The 22,198-nt window shown below is 35.6% G+C and overlaps 1 protein-coding gene across 8 annotated transcripts in view; it reads left to right on the top strand.

Annotated features, from left to right (window-relative positions):
- Positions 1-22,198, top strand: part of PCGF5 (polycomb group ring finger 5) — a 100,437-nt gene that overhangs the window by 68,527 nt on the left and 9,712 nt on the right. For 6 of the 8 annotated variants that reach the window (XM_040071703.2, XM_040071705.2, XM_040071706.2 and 3 more), the window contains 7 exons: positions 7,894-7,990; positions 12,486-12,541; positions 12,660-12,719; positions 15,856-16,004; positions 17,107-17,205; positions 18,237-18,326; positions 20,210-20,269. In XM_040071703.2, the coding sequence (XP_039927637.1) occupies positions 7,894-7,990; positions 12,486-12,541; positions 12,660-12,719; positions 15,856-16,004; positions 17,107-17,205; positions 18,237-18,326; positions 20,210-20,269 (611 nt within the window). Of the gene's footprint in view, positions 1-7,893; positions 7,991-12,485; positions 12,542-12,659; positions 12,720-15,855; positions 16,005-17,106; positions 17,206-18,236; positions 18,327-19,951; positions 20,031-20,209; positions 20,270-22,198 lie in introns of those variants that run through there. The other 2 variants (XR_005701991.2, XM_040071711.2) reach the window with 2 other exon arrangements.

The raw sequence follows: 22,198 nt of genomic DNA on the forward strand, positions 1-22,198 counted from the left end.
GAGCAGAGAGAAGATGGTCTAGGAGGTTCCTGGAGTGGGTGGAGGGTAACTTCTTGACATAGTTGGTGAGTGAGGCCCTGCTGTTTCTGAACATAGAAGGACTGGTGGATGATGTGACAGTTGGAGGACATCTTTGGGCACAGCAACGCAAAATGATAGTTTTCAATTCTTGGAAAAGTAAGGAGGGCATTTAGCAGAATCACTTCCCTGAACTTCTAGAGGGCAGACTTTGGAGCCTGGTTGAAGGAGTTCCTTGGGAGGCAGTTCTGAAGGGCAGAAGAGTCCAGGAAGGCTGGATATGCTTTAAGAAGGAAGTCCTGAAGGCACAGGAGCAGGTTGTCCCCATGTGCAGAACGATGAGCTGCCAGGGAGGGTGACCAGCTTGGCTATGCAGAAAGCTTTGTCTGGAATTTAGTAAGAAAAGTAGAGTTTTTGAATTTGAACGAAGGGGCAGTCAACCCAGAAAGAATGCAATGATACCAAGAAGTTATGAAGTGAGAAAATTAGAAGGGTCAAGGCCCAACCAGAACTTAGTCTGGCTACTGTCATAATAGACAATTAAAATTGCTCCTATAAAAACATTATCAAGAAAAGGAGTGCTAAGGAGAATCTTCATCCTTTATCAGATACAGAGGGAAAATAGTGACAAAGAATCAGGAAAAGACTAAGGTACTTAACAGAGGTAAATTTATTAGAGAGAGGTAAATATATTAATAAATTCTCTTTCCCTTTAAAGAGACTGGGAAAATTCCAGTATTAGCTAATTTTTATGGTTGAAGTTTAATGAACATTAGTAACTTTTAAAAGGTTGAGATTAGGGGAAAATAGTTATATCAGAAATCAGACTTAATGAAAAAAAGGTTTTATTGTGGTATTTTTTTGTTTATATAATTTATTTTTTTATTTATTTTTGCTCTTATTACAAAATAATGGCAGAAGGAGCATTCTCTTCTCAGCAGCATCTGCTTCTTTTGTTCTTTTTTAGTTTGTGAGCTCTCCACTGAGCTAACTCTGTTACTGCCTCCTTCCCAGGTTAGAGCACATGAATTTTACTGAGCAGCCATACAGTTACACAGGTCTCCTCACCAAAAAACTGCCACACATTTGGGTCATTAAGTAGAAATGCAGGAAAGATGGTGAAATTTCTTTAAAGCAAAGTCCAGTTATAGTTGCCAAAATACAAAGCTTACAACGATGGAAAGGAAAATGAAAAACTTGAAAAAAGTGGTGATATGCAAATCTTATGTCTGCAGAGGAAAAGATGATGGCGGAATTCAGGAAGCTACTCTGTTTTCTTGTAGAAAACATTTAATCTTTTTAAGTTTTTCTTTTCAAATACAGGTATGGTACCATACAGGTATGATTCTTCAGTGTTGTCCAAACAGATACTACAGAGTACAATTATTTTAACTGTCCTTTGGTATTTGTCTTACTAATAGCCATAATTGAAAACAGTGTTGTAAAAATGATCAAAATCTGCAGATATTAATGGTTGAAGAAGCAGCATAAATTCATTAGATGCTGGGAGTATAACGTATTAGTCTGGACAAGATGAAAAGCTTGTATTGACATAGATGTTCTCCAATGATCATAGGGGAACTAATGTGATCAGTAGTAACCAAAGCAGGGAATTGGCAGTTAATTTGCATATTCTGTATTGCTGGAAAATATGAAGTAAAGTCTTGCTCTGAGAAATGAATGCCTTTTCAATAAGAGATTTTTCTGATGGGGCTTTTGAAATTGTGGGATACATAACTCCACTATTCACTGGGAAACCTAAGCACAACTTGGGTACCAGAAGTGCAAATTTTCGTATCTCTGTTGGGAAGGAAATGGTTATGTTACTGCAAAATTACTTATTCTGCAAGTTCAGTTCTTAATTTCTTTTTTGCTACTTCCAACAGAATGGTTTTGTCTTATGGACTGAGACCTTTTTTTCTAGTCTGTTACACAGTTGTCAAGGATGTTTAAGAACTACTGATGGAAGCAGGCTGGATGTGAGCTAAGGGGCATGTCCCATCATCTGTCTCCTGAGTCACTGCATTGTTTAGTACAGTGTGCACTTACAAAATTTGCAAAATAAACTTTCCTCAAGAACATTCTTTAGTATCTTAAAAAACAACAGACTGTTTACACAATCATAGAAATGCTGGTTGAAAACTTCAACAAACATCTGGAGGCTGTCTAGGCCTACTTCATGCAGGAGGCAGGTTAGTTGCCAACACTACCACGTCAAGCCATGTCTTTGTGTAGTTGACATTTGAAATTATAAGCATGGATTCTCCACGGCCTCTCTTAATAACCATTTTCAGTGCTACAGGCTTTATCTAGTTTTTCTGAATGTCCTGCCAAATGTCAACATATGACCATTGCTCCTTGTGATACCACTTGCCACTCCCAAGAAGATGGGCACCATCACTCCTGTTACTGCTGTTCAAATGCTACAAGCTTTTATTACATCACCTGCCAGCTTATGGCATAATTTGCTTTTGCCAAATTGCTATTGCTGCTTCCTGATTACATTTTTGTCCCTCACATAGTTGGAAATTGTCTCCAAGGGACATGATGTAATCTGCCACCTTCCCAGTGAGCTAGAGGAGGCTGTTCAGCTGTACTTCCCTTGGTCATCCTTCCCCTCTTTATTATGGGTGGCCATGATACATTACCTTTCTCTAGTCATCGGGTGCCTCTCATTATCACTCTGATTATGGTGATAAGCTTTCATCTTAGTGAATCTACCTGGCTGGTAGATTTAAACACATCCAGTCCTTCTCAGTAAGCTTTAACTGGCTCCTCCTTGGCTGTTGATCATCCCTCTCCTTCCCAAATCAAGCTGGTATGCAGGGAGATCTGGGATCAAGCACTGCCTGTGAAGACCAAGGCCAAAAGACACTGAGAACTTCAAACCTTTGTGTATAAGCTATTCCTGAGTTGTTTCCCTCATTCATTAACAGGCATATTTTGTCTAAGCTTCCTTCAGCTGTTAGCATACTTACACAATCCCTTTGTCTCTCATCAGTTGTAGTGATGGCTGGGCCTTGGCTTTCCTACTTTGGTCTCTTAAGTGCCAGACTAGTGATTTTATATCCTTTTGTTTCCCATTCTTGTTTCCACTTTTAATATGATCTACTTTTGCAAATTAATTAGGAACCATGTGCACTAAGCAACTTTTGTGCACTGAGCAGTTCTTCTTACAAAATTCCCTGTACAGTGGACTGTATAGCTCAGCCAGCTCTCCTAAGTCTCTTTCCAATGATAGTCTCCTTGGGAAATCTGATGAGCAATTGCTTAAACAGCTTGAAGTTCTATGTCCTGAATTTCAGAATCCTAACTGTGCTGTTTGAGTGTATATCCTTCCTCAAGACCCTCAACTCCCCTCAAGGCAATCTGCTGTCTGTGGCTGTATTCATCACCAGCTCTTCCCTGTTTGTGGACAGGAGATCAAAAAGTGCATTAATATTTGTGTTAAGAAATTGCCAACCATGGTAGTCTAAGAATTTTCAGAACTGTCCTTCCCTGCAGGAAATTTACCAGAGATATAATTTTCAGTATTAAATAATCTTTCAACTAGAGTGGTTTTCAGATTTTGCTAAAAACCTATGCTGTCAACAGAAGATCCCAAAAAGCTTCACTGCAGCAAAGTTTCTCACCCTCAGACAAGCGAGCTGAGCTGCCTTCAAACTCCTTCTCCTGCAGAAACTTCAGTCAGTGGCATGTAGCAGGGCCTAAATGTTATTTTTAAATCGTTTTCAACACAAAAAGTGTTTCTTGGTTATCAAATACCGAAATTCTCTCTCCCTTTTAACAGAAGATAATTCCGTGTGACTGTGTTTGGTAATTGTAATTAAGAGAGCAGTAGTCCTACTTTGTTTGGTTTCTGAAAAGGGTAGTTAAGTGAATTGAAGTTTTCTGTCCTGTTTTTAAGCAAATGCTTTCCCTAAAAGTGCTTTTAAAGCAGGCTTAAGGTAGATAATTAAATACTTCAGTAAACATACCAAATAACTTGTTACACCTCTGTGCCATCAGTGAATGGGTTTGATGTTCTCCTAGCTGTGCATATCTTGTGCTCTTCCTTTTCTCACTGAAATCAGAGTGATTAACTTTGAGAGAGGAGATCCTTGGGAGAATTCAAAGGATGGGTTCTGACAAAGAATTTGTTCCACAATTAACTAATTAAACTTTATCTTGTAAAATACTTTATTTAAAAAATGCAATATGAAGTTTTATTTAGGTACCTCATTAATCAACATTTAACCAGTAACCTGGAGGGATACATATGTATGTAGATATTCATAAGATAGGTACTTTTTTTGTTTGTTTGTGAAATACAGCACAGTCTTGGCACTTGTATCTGTGTTTTTCATCTGATTACAAAGATCTGAAAGAATGTGTGAACCAGATATCTCTGTATTGGAAAACAGCGTTGTTATGGTTGCCAGCCAATTAGCATATGTCGCACAAATACTTTTATCAGCTGTAGAAAGTCATCTTACATGAGTTTAACTTTCATTGTGTCTCATCTGAAGTGTCATCATACAACGATGTAACTCAGGTTCTCATTTCAGTGCCATGTGTAGCATATACCTCAAAATTCTGCAAACTGTACATTTCAGTTAACTAGGGGATTTTTTGGCTGTTTTCTGCCCTACCATGACCTACAGTAAAACAAATGAAACGTGTTATTTTGTTAATCTATATGGGAAGCATGAAGGGGTTTTGGTTCGGAGTTTGGTTTTTTCCATAAGGTGGTGAATTAACTATATTTGTCATTTAATTGTGTTTAAGGATTTCCTTTTTGCCTACCTTTTTCACCCAGTATTTAGATTTCATCCCATTTTCTGAAACTGCAAAGAGATAGGCTTTGAAAAATGTTCAGTGTTTTACATTGGGAGTAACAGAGGACGATTATACCTATCGTATAGGAACATATTGGTTGATGATCCCACTAGGAGTATCATGTATCAGTTCATTATTCTTACATGCTAGAATTTATATGTATTTTTACTCTTATACGCCTGTTGGTAAAACGAATTTAGTTTTGGTCGGCAAATCCTCATAGCACTATAGCTCTACATGAGAAAAAGCAAAAGTCATTTTAGATTACTTCAGTATTGATTTACAGTTTCAAGGGGGTTTTTATGGTATTGAGCTGGCTGTACAAACCCATGATCCAGTTCTGTGTGTTCATTGGCGCAGAGAAACATCCATATAGGACTGGAATAAGGTTCTTGGTTCCTGATGATGGCTTCTTGGTATATGTTGTACTCAAAGACCTTTCCTACACTGGAAATTAAGCTCTTCATTAATCATTAGGTCCTTTCTTGGTTCACGCACGCTTTCCAAGAGTGTCATCTCCTCTCAAAAACAAAAAATGTAAAGAGAGCACAAAAGTATAGTCAGACTTAGGACTTCAGTTCACTTCCATAGATTGGTTTATATTATAAATATTTTTTTCGAGTTACATTCCTGTGGATATTAGCATGCTTTAGGGTTAGCAGTGTTTAGTCTTTGGAAGGTTTTATGGAGTCAATTGTGTGACTTAAATAAATGTAATAGTTATTGATCCCATGGCATGCAGTTCTTCTGAATTGTAATAATTTTAGATTTCTTGTAGATGTAAATGAAAGCTATAGCTAAGGCCTTATTTGCCTTTAGTTTGGAAAACAAACAAAAATCCTAGGAAGCCCAAATGTAAAATACAAGACAAATCAATGCAGTAAGAACAGTGTTATCTCATCACAGACTTCAAGAACTTCTCTGACATGAGTGGAGCAGTAATGCTGAGAGCAAGGGAAGGGAATTAAATTCTCTTAAGAATTTCAGGAAGTTTTCCTAAAATGCAAGGGAATTCTTTCAGAAGGAGACTAATTCTATTGCTTACAGAAAAGAAAGCAATTCATTCTGGTACTGATACAAACCCCCTTCTCCTTTTGAAGAATTTTTGTGCTAATTCTCTGAGTCTCTGTTGCAAAAAAAAAAATTCATAGACTGGTTTGGGTTGGAACAGACCTTTAGTTAGTTCTGACCCTCCTCCTATGGGCAGGGACACCCTCCACTAGTTCAGGTTGCTCAGAGCCTCATACAACCTGGACATTTTCCAAATAAGAGAAGGTTAGAGGTTGAGCTTATCAATTCCAAAGTTAATATTGACCAATTAAAGTTACATTTATACATTTTTTTCCACTTTGTTTATTCTTTATCATTTTAACTTGGTGTCAGGCTAGAAAGACTCCAGAGATGCTGCTCTTTATACCAGACAGAAAGCTTACCAAAAAAAATAGAGAGTATAGGAGTTAGCAGAGGAAGCTCCATTGAAAAAGAGTTATTTTTAAGCTCAGTTTCTTTGAAGTCAAGTTAGAAGAGGTCTAGAGTAAGCCAAACCCTTCTGTTGCTTTACCTCAGTGACTTTCAGCTGAATTTCCAAGTGACAGTAATTTACATCTGTGTTAGACTTCACAATTTCATCATCATACTTGCTCCTCAGCCCTTTTTCCCCCACACTCTTTAAACTGAGGTTTCCAGCTAATGACATTTCTGAGACAGTCAATGACTCTTAACCATCAGTATTGTCACCACCCACCACTAACCCAGACACTTTCTCCTGACAGAAGCAGGGTACTCAGCGCAGATACCAGGATTATGAGCTATCAGGTGTTGCAGCTGAAAAGCTCAACTGACAGAAGAGTTATTTGACAATTCCTTGAGAAACTCGGGCTGTGAAGTTTATGTCTTTTAGTTAGTGGTTCAAAGCTATTGGAAGAAACACCTACGTGGGGGTTTAATGTGTGGGCATTATCAGCATCAGCTGATTTGATATAACACTTCTGAGCATTCTAAGGCAAAGACAAATACAGGCTTTGTTTGTTAAAGGAAGTTGAAGATTCCTAGAGTTGTCTTACAGTTAGGATTTACCAGCTTGTTTCGAGATGTTCATACTTCTTTAAGTAATTGATGAAAAAAATTACAATGTTTCAGCAGAAAGCATATTGCAGTCACAGCAGTTCATTTATTTTTTCAGTCCATTTACTGATGAATTTGCAGTTCTTATTTCGGTGTAGGTGAATTAATAATAAGAAGAGGGTAGAGTTTATCTCCATCCAGAACATGGTTGTGCAGTAATAATAGCAGGTATATTTTTTCTCATTGGCTTGGCTTCCATTATTAATGACATAAAAATCTACAGTCTGTAATTAATCATTTGGAAGCAACAGTAGTGTAGCACCTTGTTTAGCTTACTTCCAGTTGATTGGTTTTTAAATTCATGCTGTTGGTTTGGGTTTATAGATACTTGCCATGGCCCTGATCCTGATTTTTCATTGTAAGATTGAAATATTAAATGTTGAGCGTACATTCTGGCATTGCTTTGGAAAGCACTGTGTCAAAAAGGAAACACTTTGAACCTGCGTACAATTTCTGTGACCTTTTCTCTTACAGTAAGTGTTTAAACCAGTATTTTCAGCTGCAGGCAATATCACTGGAACAGAAGTGATGTGTGTAAGTCATTTTCAAATCAGCTAAGGTGATGGTGGGCTCTGCTGGCTGAAGTTCCCCAGCACACACCTGAGAACCTGTTCTCTAAGGTGGTACAGAGGATGGGCTTCCTGTGTTATGATACTGGGAGAATACTAAGTAACAAAAAATATCCCATAATTTACAACAGTGCTTGTCCAACCTGTGCTGCTGACCTTGGTGTCTCAGTGGAGCAAAATTAACTATGGTTTTGAGGAACGAGAAGGGGAATAAGATACATTGTAATTATTTACTTTAAGACAATACTCTTTTATTTCTGATGTACGAAGTAGCTACCAGTAGGTATCATTAGCTCACACTCAATATTATTTAATTTTGTCTAAGTGGGTTTTTTCTTTTCTTTTTCTTTTCCTTCTCTCTTAGTTTGTAAGACTTGTATTGTTCAACACTTTGAAGACAGCAATGACTGTCCCAGGTGTGGCAACCAAGTGCATGAGACCAATCCACTAGAAATGTTAAGGTAAGAAACTATTTTACAACATTTGCTGAAATGGAAGAACAATGACAACAAAAATATCTTAATGTCCTTATCCTTATTTCCATAAAAGGGAAATAATTGTTTTGCTTATTTGTATAATGCATATATTAACTGTTCTAAGCCATATAGGTTGTCATTTTCTCAGCTCCCACTACATTCTAAATTTATTTTTTCAGATATAGTAAAAGGAGGAAACATAAGGGAAAGACACAGAAATAGTGCTTATATTGTACAAGTTTTTTAAAAAATATTTGAATATCTCTATTAAGGAAATAAATGAACCAGGTACCTTTTATTCTTTACATGAAGTTAAGTTCTAGAGGGTTGTTTTTTCAAATTATTTAGGGCATTCCAAACCTCATGGCAACTTTTTCTATTTAGAGCAACTTATAGAAAATTAATCATGTTAACACCAATGTTTTTTGGGGCATAGTCTACCAGTCTGAATTGAAATCTGCTCTAAGATTAATGAAAAGACACTCATGAAAAAGGTTTTTACATTAAAAATACCAATTTTTGAGATTTTTCTAGTATTATATTAACACACCTTTTTAAAAAACAATTCATTTTGATGAAATTCTGGATTCACTTTTAGTGATGTTATGCTGAAGCAAAGATGGTAGACATCCAATAAGATAGAAAAATCAAGAAATGTCATCATAAGTGGAAGAACTTCATGTTTTCCTGGAGTGATGAAGGCACTCCCTACCCTCACTCCCAACACTACATCCACCCCATCCCCCACTATTATTATTTTGTAATACTGTTGTGAACTAAGGAGGACTTATTCTTACATCAGTGTAAAAATATAAATTTACATCTGGAATTTACTAGGCTTGGTATAATTTCCTGATGTCACTGGTTTAGTTACAATTTGTCATACATTGCTTTGATTTTTGACTGGTCCATGTGTGCACAACCATTCCCATACTTCAGTTATGTATCAAGAGGATAACTGAGAGAGATTGAGTTCAGCAACTGTGAAGGTTGTTATTTGCCTAAGTCTTTGTCATCTGAGTATTTTTTGGAAGGGTGGGCCTGAGCAGGTTTATTTAGATTATTTTTCTGATTTCCTGTCAGTTTCTGAGGTGCTGTGTGACTCAGAATGCGCTGTAGGTTACTAATAAGCTGAGAACAAAAGCATTTAGAAATATTTCTTTTATTCTGATAGGACCATTTCATGTGAAGTGAAAAATGCATTTTCTGAAACATGTAGTAGATGTTTAATAAACAAATACTGTCCTTTCTGAAACATGTAGTAGATGTTTAATAAACAAATACTGTCCTTTGAGCAGGAAATTATAGATGGGTGAGGAAAGTTGAGAGCACAAGCCAGAAATGTGGGAAGAGCTATTTTCTGCACAATTGTTTCCTGAAGTTCATTTTAGAGTCATTTGGTCTCTTTGCCAAGAAACTGCATATAGTTAGTAGTTTCCTGGTTGTATTTTATGAACCAACTTTAAATATTTGCTAAACTAATAATCAGAGGAACACATGAGCCATGCAATGGAATAATCTTTCTGGGATGTTGCCTGCATAACTTAATACAAGTCTTACACTCTGCCCATGGAGATCAGCCCCATCATTGCTAAAGAATGAAGTCATTTTCTGAGAAATAGTGTTGAACACCACTTAGTAGTTTTAACTAAGATCTCTCAGATAAGCTTTATAAACTACTTCTAAACTCAGTTCTGAGTAACTTCATAATTATGTGAGCTTTTTACATGTATCTTTTAGTTGGCAGCACTTGGGGTCCATTGTAACTACAAGTCTGAAATTCAACATTGAGCTCTAAAATGAAAATGTAGGAAGAGTGTTAAATTTTAAGAATTCCTTTTACTGATTTAACAGAATTCTGCATCATCAGTACTCAATAGGATCTGTATTGATAATGCCATGAAGGCAGACTTCTTTTCTTCTTGCTAGCATACTCCTGTGCGTGCAAGTTTTCCTGAGCAATAGTCTTAGTTTGGTGCACATTTGCTGATAATTATCAGAGTGTTTTGATTTTGTAACTCATTCAATATTACAGAAAAGGTGAAAAAAGGAACTATACTAAGCTGACAGAAATGTGTGGTTCTTCTTTCTATATGTTCTGGTTTGGAGATTTGGAAGATGGTTGGAAGCTGTGGAAGTGGAAAGAGGTGTCTCTAAAATATCAATGTTCTTGTTCAGGATTTACAGGGAGTATCACAGCAAATCACTGAGACCACCTTTTTCAGGTAGTTTCATTTTGGCACAGGTTTGATGTGAGTCATGGAAATACAAATCTTTTTGCCACAGTGCTTACATGTATGGATTATGGGAACACTGAAAGATGCATCTGAAATTGAGGATCTTGTAATAGTTTCATTTTTCCCTAAAGTTTTAGTTTCCCTGCCTTTAAACACCAGATAAACTTTTTTTTTCCTGCCCCTTGTCAGAATATTGATTAGTGTTTATCCTCTATAAGGAAAGAGGTTTGTTTTGTTTAGTTTTTGGAAGAAAATTAAGTCGTTGACTAGAGTGGGAAGCCACTTCTTGCTTCTAGCATTGTAAATTTGCAAAGTATACTGGAGTTTTTTGCAGCTTTAGCATTACCACTTTTGTGGTGACTTTTGTTTTGGGCCATTGAAAATAAATTAGAAAGTGCTAAATTTGAATTTTCAAAAATAAATGAAAGAAAACCATCATGTATTACACCATCCTGAATAACAGAGGGATTTTTAATTAAGGTTCTCTTTTGAAGTCCTTATTTCATTTCTTTTAATGAGTAAATTATGAAGATTGGAGCTTTCTTAGAGTGTGAAATGAATTCCATTTCCAATCCACGTTCCCAAGTTCCCAGTGCTCTGCTGTGGGAACATCACAGGAAGCAGTACCCTGTAGTTACCTTAGATACTGACAGAGGAGCCTACAAGATACACCATCCAGGAAGGTGGACCTACATTGTCACATCAGAAATCGAGCAATCAATTTGATCAATCAAGATCAAATCTGTAAGACATCCTACAGTTTTAATTTCCTTCTTACCAGTGAGAAAGTGCTCTCTGTGCTGCCTTGTTTTATGGGAGGTATGTTTCATTTGCTGATTTTTTGTTGTTGACTCCTTAAGAAGAAGCAATTAAAAATGGATTGTGGTTGTAGCTGAAACATGAATATTCCTATGGTATGACTGTATCTACTGATGGATACCACAGGGATCTAGTCTCAGAAATTGATGGTTGGGTAATGGGTCTAATGGTAAACTTTGAAGTACAACTGAAAATTCTGTGAGGATAACCTTGAATACTCATATATTTATTTTAATAATAATTGTTATCAATTTATAGGCATTCCTCAACAATAAAAACATTCAGTCTTACTCCTGCTTTGCAACTGTTGGTGAGCAAATGACAGAACATCTAGGGTTTTTTAAACAGGCCTATATGGTATACAGGTGTATATGGTATTATTAATACCATGTACACACATGTATTTGCAAAGACATATGTAGACAAATATATTCAGATGAAGAAGACAATTTAAAATATGCCAGATTCTGACTGAATGTCAAGGCACTTAGTGTCTTTCTATTACTTAGTATTTTACTTTGTCATGAGTTTTTGTTTAGGCTGTGGGCAATGGGTGTTTCTGTTGACAAGAGAGAACATAAAGGGCAAAGGAGAGGAAGGAAGAGGAAACAGAATGAAAGCCAGAGGAAGCTGAAGAATGAGAGCCCAGGAGAGGCAGTACAACTAGAAAGCAGATGATAAACTAAATGTATAGAAGAGTTGGTTAAATTCAGGAAAAAGGAAAGAAAAGTATTTTAGCTTCAGCAACAAGGATAAATGCAGCATATACACTGGAAGGGACTGCAATAACTATTTTTGGCACTAATATCAGGGTATCAGAGGACATGCCTGTGCTGTGTACTGTCTTCTGGTTTACAACTCATGGCAGATTTAAATAGTTCAAATTAATTATGCTGGGTACTGAGAACTGTCAAATCCGAGCAGCTTAGGTGCCAAGACTGGTTTGTCTGTGGTGTGGTAAGTAGGGAAGAGTCTGTTCATTTTTCATAACAGACTTATTACCAAAGCACTTCAACACTTAATATGATAATGGAGTTTATGATTTTCATGCTTACTACTCATGAGCTGGACCTTAAAATTGTATACTACTTTTCCAGTCTGTTCCTTTTAGTAACACTATTGTTTGCATCTAATACAGATTTTAAAAAATTAAAGTTTTAGAGTATAATGTTTTTCTCTTTTGCTATGTTCTTTATACATTAAAAAATAAATTCCTTAGTTATTTCTATTATAAATCCATTTAGGAGGTGGTTGACATAAGCTTTAATGCATGTTGTTGAAATCAGTTGGCTTTGACAGGATTTATTATTTACCAGAAAAATGCAGCTCATTTTATTTTTCAAAAGTTTTTGTTATTTAAACTCTAAAAATACTTGAAATGCTAGTTTCCATTTAATGTGAAATGTATTTTTTCCCTCTGAAAGGCTGGATAACACCTTAGAGGAAATTATATTTAAGTTGGTGCCTGGACTTCGAGAACGTAAGTTTCTCATTTGGTTTGGGGAGCTATTTGGGTTGGTGGAGGGAATATGGCTATTTCTAATTATATACCTGTATTGATTTAAAAATTCACATTACTGTTCTTTGATGTTAACTAGAGGAACTGCAGCGAGAGATCGAATTTTGGAAGAAAAACAAACCTCAAGAAAATGGACAAGGTGATGGGGTTTTTTCTTCTCTCTCATCTGTGTGTTAAGTAACACTGCTTATTAAGACCAATTTCTTCACTCACACAAGTACATTTTGTTTTTACTGAATTCAAAGATACTACAGAAACTTGTGGCAAATCTGTGCTAATGTATGGGCCTTCACATACTAGTGCTTATCTATCAACCAGTTGGTTAACAAACTAGCTGTTTTACCATTATTTTTATTTGCATTGCCCTAGGCTCTCACTTGCAATGCTCTCACAGTTGTCCAGCTGAATTCTTAATTTTCTTAATAGAGCAGGACACAGAATTTTTTTACGGAGTTTTTATAAATTACTTTCTCTTACCAAATTTGACCATCTGTTAAGTAGGAGGTTGTCAAGAATTAGTTATGACAAGTAGTAAAACAGTTTTCCACACATGTTAAATAATTGTTTTATATAGATCTCACAATGCTTTTTTGTTTCTTTCTTTCTTTTTGGTTGGGCTTTTTGTTTGTTTTTTTGCTTTGTTTTGTTTCATTTTTTGTAGTTGACCCGTGAACTTTGAAACTCAGTATTGAGGTGCTAAGTGAGGACTACACCCAGCTGGTCTTACGCCTTTTTAATTTGACAACAAATTTTTAATACCATAGCTGATTTGATTTGATTTTGAAGAACTTTTGAAAGACTCTGCTAAGTTAAAAAATAGCTATTTTCAGTAAAGGATAACACCTGGACATTCTTCTTCTGCATTCATTTCTTTACAATGTCTTCTTTTCAACTTCATAACATTTCATTTTCTTTCTCACAAGTTTTGTTGATTTGCATTTGACGTCCATTGTAAAGGACAATGTTATTTTCTGTATTCTATAAATAAATTAGGAACTGCAGAACAGTTTAGATGAAATTATATTAGTTTACTACAGTATACTATGTAGTGTCTACCTGTTCAGTTTTAAAAATACTTAGAAAATATTTTTGTGAGGTATAAACATTTCTTAACAGTTTAGAAAATGGTCTTTTGCTATGTACATAGAAAGAATTAACAGATAATTTGCTAATTTGTGGAATGTAACCTACTTTTGACCGACTTACTATTCTGGTTCTTACCTTCTTCTCCTAATTTAATGATAAACCTAATGGTGAGGAGTTAGTAAGTGTAGTGAGAGGTTGGGTTGTTTTTGTGAATGAGAGGAAGGCTCTAACTCACAAATTATAATTTTGAGCAGCTACAGATGTATCCAACTTCATTAGTAGTTGCCTGGGGCTATGGAAGTTCGTCTCTACAAATCATTTGATGTCAACTCATTGAGACAAATTATGAGCACTTAAGCTATTTTCTGCCATAAACATGCATTTAGACTCTTGCCTGGGAAGAAATTATTTGCTGACAATAATTTCACTTAGACACCATTTCAGTTGTCAATACCATGCCCTGCAATCAGATTGTCACTGTAGTTTAAGAGTCTGTTATATCCTGTGCCACAGGTCACGGCATGGTTCCTAACCTAAGCATCTAAGAGCTGTAAAAAAATCCCTGGACTTGAAATTTTCACATACCAGAAGGAAAAAAACCTAAACAGTAAAGTATATCTCAGGCATCGTTGACTCCTTTAGGAGAGTGGTTTCCAGAAAGAATTGATGAATGATGCAATACCATGATACAGAGAAAAAATATTCATTAGTGCTCTGCAGTCTGAAGTGGACAAATGCTTATGACAGGTGGACTGCACCTGCTTGATTAATAGTTTGCTTCCTGGACTCTAAAAAAGAGAGAAAAAAATCTGTATTTTGATACTGTAAATTCTCAGTAGGAAGATGATAGGAACAAAATATATGTTTGATGCACATTCAACTAAATGTGTCAATAGCTAATAGTTACTTGGGAATAAATCTTCCATAATTACTGAAAACTTAAAAATTGCAAGAGAGAAAAGTAATGAATATAGCTTAAAACTCATCTTGAATATGTAAACTCCGCAAAGGCAGATAATTACCGTGTCAAGAAACTCAGTCATGGCTTGCTGTTTATTAAGGTTTACATTCTGTTTTCTCATCTGAACTCTTCTAAATTCCTTTTGAAGTCCGGTAAGTGTAGGAGAGCAGCAGAACTTAATCTGAAAGTTTTTTAAAGAGCATGAAAGCAGCTTATTCAAGTTAATTGTCATAATGGTTTATTCCAACAGAGCCTTTGTTTTAAATCAAAATAAGTAGGTTGGGGATAAAAAAAAAAAAAAAAAAAAACCAAATGTATACAATAAGATTATTGTATACTGTACTCTAAATCTGTAAAACTTACTCCATTTTATGATTATTGTTTACATACATTGCAGCCTTATCTAGATGTACTTCCTAGTCTTAGCATTCGAGTGCTCAACTTTGCTAAACTTTTCTAAACTATACAATATGGTGCCTTTTCCAAAGAGTTAGAATTTTAAACCAGGAACCAATAGATGTTAACAGCAGAGCGAAAGGGGATAACATGTTGTATATGATTATGTAATTTGTATAAGCTCTGTGAAAAATACACAGACCTTTCCTCTTTTCTTAGATTTTTTCTTTTTGAAGGGGAATAAGTAAATATATGGCTATTTCTGGAGAGAAACACCTAGAGTTCTTACAGTGACCTACTAAGATCTGGTCAAAAGTGGATGAAATCTAAGGTTTCATTTGCCTTGTAATTACATTACAGGAACTTGTCTTCACTGGATTATTGTGACAGTTAATATGAATTGATTAGCCGTGTTACTTTGATATATAAGTGCTGGGATTAGTTATTCCAGTGTTTATTTAAAACATTATTTTTGTCATTGAACTGCCACACTGTACACTAGGTTTACATGTCTGAGTGATTGTGATGCATGCACAGTTGCAGGGTTTGAATTATTTGACATATCAGAAGTAGGCAGCCACACCCAATATAGTCCATCAACTAATTATTTTCTGTTTCACAGAAATCTGTTGCTTGCATATTGCATCAAAATTTCAGTAGTAAAAGTTTGTTTCCAGAGATTTTTTAATTGGTCAGTTTAAGAATGCACTGAATTAAAATTGTGTAAAGTTTACGTGAAGAACAGTTATAGCTCATAAAAATGCCACATTTCCTTGAACATGCGATTTTTAATTACTTTATACTTAAATAATAAGATCTTCATATTTTACAGATGAAAGTCCAAAAGCTGATAAACCCAAAGTAGATGAGGAGTGTGATGAAAACGAAGAAGATAAAGACTATCACAGGAGTGACCCACAGATTGCAATCTGCCTCGACTGTTTACGCAACAATGGGCAGTCAGGAGATAATGTTGTCAAAGTGAGTAGCAAACAAGCTGTGCTGTAGTTACTGATGACAGAATAGCATCTTAAAGGAACCAAATCATTTTATAACCAGTAAAAAGAAACCTTAATGTAGTGACCTGCTCCCACTTCCATGCTTATTTAGTGCTTCCCTTTGAGACATTTCAGTGCATCTTTGGAATTTTGTGGAAAATACAGTTCTATACAGAAAGCCATCTGTGATAGTAGAATACTTTTCTGTGTGTGTTTTGTAGTGTACAACCTCTGTGGTATATAACTGCATTACACAACAGATTACAGCACACCAGAGAGGTATTTATAAAGCTAGCTGTCAGTGAGCTTCCTCATACCTTCAGGATTACTGTCTTACATGCCAGAATGAGCCTGCATGTCAAGTATGTGGTGCCCTGAATGACTGGGATCCAGATCTTCTGAGCTGTAAACCTGATTCTGACTCTGATGTGTTGTCTGTGGCCTTGGGGACATCACTTCAGTCTGCAAAATATGTAGAATAATATCTGACAATTGCTGTTTTAAGAATTAGGGATATTTGGTTTCTATTCCTGAAGGGGATTACTTAACATACTGAGTCTGGAAGTAAGTCTTTAGAAATCACCTTAGATTTTAACAATGTTTTATTAAATAACAAATGGAAGAATAAAAAGAAAAATATATTTAAGAACTTTTCTAATAAAACTACTTGTATTTTCTGTGTGTTGTTTCATGTATAACTTTGGAGGTTCTTAATGCTTCTAAGAAATGCAACATTTGTTTGACCTGCAGCGTTACTAACACAAACACAGATTATTTAAGTTCTGGGGGTTTTTATGGTTTTGGTGGTAGCTGCGTTTTGGGTTATTTCTTTCCTCTCTTCTCTATCTTTTAGAAATATCTTTAGAACCAGAGATGGGTCAAATGAACTTGTTTATCATCTTTTAAATTTTGAAAACAAGTGAACAAAAATGAACCTATGGTGTCATTATGAATTAGAAGAGAGTGCAGTAAAATTGGTTACTGGTTGAAAAAATTGTCAGTTACAGCTGTTCTTGCACTAAAGATTGCTCACCTTGTCCAGAATTTCTAACATATTTTTTTCTGCTTTGTTGCTGTTGCTTTAGGGCTTAATGAAGAAATTTATCCGCTGTTCTACTCGAGTGACCGTGGGAACTATCAAAAAGTTTCTCAGCTTAAAATTAAAACTTCCAAGTTCCTATGAGGTACATTTAAAAGAAAGATGCTTGTATTTTTGTTTCCCTGCAACATAATACATTTCTATGAAATTTAACGATGTTTGAACCTGCTTTCCCTCTTCCCAGGGATCCAGGAATTTAGGCTGAAGCACAGACTATTGCTTTGGCCTGTTGTCTCACAGGAGCCAAAGGCCCCATGAAGGGCAGGCTGCCTTTAGCACAGCGGCAGACTGCCAGCTTTGGTCAGGGGCAGGGCTGAGTTAGGTTATAACTGTACACAGGAGTTTGTCACAGTGTCGTGACATGCTGACCAGCCTTTTTGGTGTCATTTGGTTTTTAATCTGTCTGGTACCTTAATGGCTTGTGTTACAAAGAATCTGCTTACTTCAAAATTTTGACTTGTTTTGTTTAAAACCTAGTAAACATTATAGCTCTAGTAATGAAGATATTGTCAAACATTTGCAGTGGTGGGCAACAGGAAGATGCTATAATACAGTTTAAAGTAGACTTTTTTTACACTGAGATCATTGTTTTTCTCTGTATTCGGCTTTCAATTAAGGAGTGTCTGTATACTTTGAAGTGCATTTTTATTGTAATTTATAGTATTTTTAAACTAATTTTTAAAAGTTTCTTTGCCATCTGTTTTTTAAATGAAAATTGCTGTTCTTCTGGTTTATATCTTTGGATTTCAAAGAGCACTGGCATAGCAAGGTGGACTTCAGTATACAGCACGAGGCTTTCTCTTCAGATACTGTGTAGTGTAGCTAAATATAGGGAATGTTGGTCTACTGGTGATTTCATACCTCAGTAGCAGACTTCCTTCTGTCCACACTTCAAATAAAAAACACAAAAGTGAAAAAATACCAGTTGAGTACCAGTGTACAAAATAGCATATTGTCAGCATGCTGTATTCATCCAGGTTTGATGTACGTGTCTGATGCAATTGTTGTATAATGATAGGAGTGGAGGGATTAACTCTGGAGATTGACTTAGCAGCTCATTTAGACATTAAAATTATGCATCCCTTTGTCTTACTGTTTGTTCTGTTATATTTTAAGCTGGATGTACTATGCAATGGAGAAATCATGGGGAAGGATCATACTATGGAATTCATCTATATGACAAGATGGAGACTAAGAGGCGAAAACGTAAATGCTATTACATTATTGATAAATGATTTTTGATATATTTATTATAGAGACTATACATGCTTTCACATCTTAGGCCCAAATATTATCTATGACCCTTCAAAAAAATGCTATTTAGAAATGCTTTCTGCATGTTTTCTGAATTTCTTATGTAAAACCCTGTGGGTGAAACCCTGCAGCACATATACTGTGTAGATTCTGAAATGTCAAAATAGCAGATGTACGATGTGTACATGGAAGTTCTGCTCAAAGTTTTAAGCCAAGTAACTGAAAACCCAGGTCCTTGTTATTTTTCAGCAATTTTGGGTTTGGTGACCTTTTGAGATACAGTAGTTGGGGAATCTGCATCCAGCAGTCCTTCAGTAAGAACCTGTTTTATTCAGTCAATAAACTGAAAGTGATAGTGAAAAATTACTGGTGACAATTAATTGTTTTATTACTGTTTCTGTTAATGCTACATCTATTCTTTTTGGATATGCTGTATAACAATATTCAGATGACAGCCAGACGGTTTTTCCTTGCTGCATGTGTATATTTTAGAATTGCAGTATTTAACTTTTTAGAAGACTTTTTTTTCAGGACTGATAATCAGTTTGGTTTAATATTGCCTTTATATTTCATTTTTTTGGTTAGAAGTGAATATCCCGTTTCCTTCTCTTTCTTTTATGCATTTGTTTGTGTGTGCCTGTTGATTGGTCTTCACTCTTCATTGGTTTGTAATATATGCAAGTTTGTCCATCGTTACTAGTGGAGGCTAAATTGGAGTGCAGCTAAGGTTAAGCATTTAACATACCTTAATGTACTGATCTGAAGAAAATTCCAAACTTCTTCTATTCCTTTTTTTTTTGTTTTAACCTTCGTAGTGCTCAGAATAAAAAGCACTGGGGCACGGACAGAGAAGACAGAGGATTGAATACACTGTAGAGTTAACAATCAACAAGTTTCCTAAAGTTTTACCTTAATCAGAAGCTGGAGGAGGAAGGATAGATTTTAATAGGAATTAGGGAGATCAATGTATGTGTTCAATAAATTTGAAAGTAATATTGCACTGAAATTGGTAATCACTGAAACCCCAATATTGCATGAGTAAGGGAGCTTTAAGTAGAATTTTTTCCAATACTGCCTTGAAACCAGTGGATGTTTTTTGGTTTGCCATCTTGTATTTTGTTAGCATTGGCTGTACTATTAGGAAGTGTTGAGGCAACAATGTTAGTGATGATGGAATTTTTTTCATGGCATTTCATTCTGCAGCCCTTGCCTACAAACGGACTTTCAGCAGCTGCATGAAATTGGAGGCAGTAGTAACTATGATCTTGATAAAAAGATATTTGCACTAAAAATTTTCAAAAATCTCAGAACTATAGTTTTTAACATTTAGTGAATTCAAGAGTTGACAACTCCCGGTTAAGTTTGTAAGTGTATTTATATACACAGAGCATAGCTAGGTATGTGTTCATCTTCTCTTTTGTGTGGTTTTAAATCACTCCCCTGAAATTAAAGATTTAAACCTCTAAAAATTTCATTGTGCTGGTAATGAATCCAGTAATTTCTAGGCTTCTATGATTTTGTTTTCCTCAATGAAGTTCTAAGGGTAACTAATTAACAATCTCTTCTTCTAAATGCAGATCAAGTGAATCTGTTACCTTCATCTCTGGTACTATTGACCATGAGCTTTTATTGGCATATCTGTGGACCTTACATGAGGTAGACAAGAAAAGGGAAAAATGTCCATTTATTCATTAAATAAGCCTTTCCTGTTTTTAAATAAGTAAATTGATTGTAACCTTTACATTTAAATTCTTTAAAAACAATCAAGAAATGGTAAATGTGTATGTCCAGCTGTGGATGCCTCTTATCTGATCAGAAAATCATCTCCTTCGCAGTTTCGGTGTCAGAACTGCTCATCTTCGCAAGTCTGCTCACAGGATGGCACTTTCTATCAGGTAAGAGGCACTCACGACTGTACATCTTACAGTCCTTAAGGTCCTGTCAGCACCTCCATTGAAGTTTAACTTGTGGAGTTTTTAATATTCCTCACTACAAAGTGTTAAAACGCTGTGAGCGAGGCCTGAGCATTTTCATTCCTGCAGCACAAACTTTATTCAAAGGATTTAGGAGTTTGCTTTACTTTGCCTTAGGCCAATTTTTGTGATTTTTTTGAGAGATACCATTCTGCAGGTTGATATGCATATCAGCCTCAAAGGATTATCTACCTCTTCCTATCTCATTCCTCTAACTAAGCAGCATTGGGCAGTCACTGGCAAGGGATCAAAACTGAAGTGTGAATTAAGAGACTACAATGGTTTCATCTCTTTATGGGAATTCATATGTCCTTTCTGGAATAATAATTAAAAAAAAAAAAAAGTTAGATTTTTCTAAACTCTATTCCTTTTACATTTTTAAAATTAGAAACAGAATAATCTCTAGAAGCTAAACCTCCAGAACCTGGAAACTGAAGCTGATTTCTAAGTTTCAGTCTGGTTCCCAATACTATTTGAAACAGTATTTCAGTTTCCTCATTGAGAATTTTGATTTGAACTGATTTCTAAAAGTTATTTAGCAACTTTGGAATATTTTTTTTGTCTAGACCTAGTGGTAGAGGGTCACTCCCCACTAGTGATGGAAGTGAACTACTGCACTCATGCCTCCTTCAATAATTAGAATTTTCCCAGCATAGTGCATTTGATTTGTACAATTTTGTGATTTTGTTTGCTAAAGCAATGAGCCTCACTGGTTTCCTTGGCAGTTTCAGTGTGGTGATTGCTCTGTCTCTGCCTGTGCGCACTTCCAAATAGATGTGCACACTTCTAGAGACAATTTATATACCCAAAGTCAAAACCATGTGAAACAGCATTTAAATAATACGGTAGTCATGTCCTGCTCAAAGAAAAAAATTAATCAGAGACCAGGTGATTTATGGTACCACAGATACATGTTAATTGCACATGCAGACTAGACATGATGCTCCCTGTCTTCTGTCCTAAATACTCCTCGTAGTGTTGATACCTCTGGGTTTACCTTGTGATTTCTCCGAACTCCAGCTTGTAAATCCCCTGCAAATGTGATCGCATTTAGTTCTGGTGATATTTCACTACCATGGCATGGAAAGTTTATTAACCCTGTAAGTCTCTGGAGCTATATCTTTGTTCATCTCTGTTGCATTTGAAGGATGAAGCAAAATGTTTCTGGTTTTAATGACAGCTTCTGTAGTAATTTTATTTTCCAAACTATTTTATACTTCCAAATTTGGAATTTAAAAATAACCTAAGTTAACTTTGTTTCTCTGTTGTATGGCAGAGAGGTATTTAAGGCCATACAGCTGCTGAGGCAATGAGATTTACCAGGGTTTTATGCTATAGAAAATATCCAGTATGCTAATGAAATTAAGAGGAAAACTTGAGACAAATGAAATGCTGACAGACTGAAAAATAAGAGATTGAGTATAGCAGTTTGAGCAACAAGCACCCAGATATTCTACAGCTCTCTTGGGAAACCAATCTGCTCTTGCCTTCCATTCCACAAGTTTTATCCCATTTAGGGATCCAAGAAGCTGATTTGCTGCTTTTTTTTTTTTTTTTTTTTTTTTTTTGAATTAAAATTTTTCACTAGATCTGAGGTTAAGGAGTTTGGATTTGAGGGGAGGTCATCTCTCAGAAAACCAGCTGACAGCAGTTTGACCTTTTTTTATAGTTTAGCTATGGAACCTCTGTATATAAATTTCAAAGTATATCACCTGTAAATATACTTTGATTTAGAAAGTTTAAAATGTCAAGATTGCTTTTTATCAAACACAGCAACACAGAAATAAGACTTGTTTGAGCACTCCCAAGTACAAATGTAATAAAACATAAATATTGAACTATATAAAAGCA

The sequence above is a fragment of the Hirundo rustica genome, chromosome 8 (assembly GCF_015227805.2).
Source record: "Hirundo rustica isolate bHirRus1 chromosome 8, bHirRus1.pri.v3, whole genome shotgun sequence".
Lineage (NCBI taxonomy): Eukaryota > Metazoa > Chordata > Aves > Passeriformes > Hirundinidae > Hirundo > Hirundo rustica.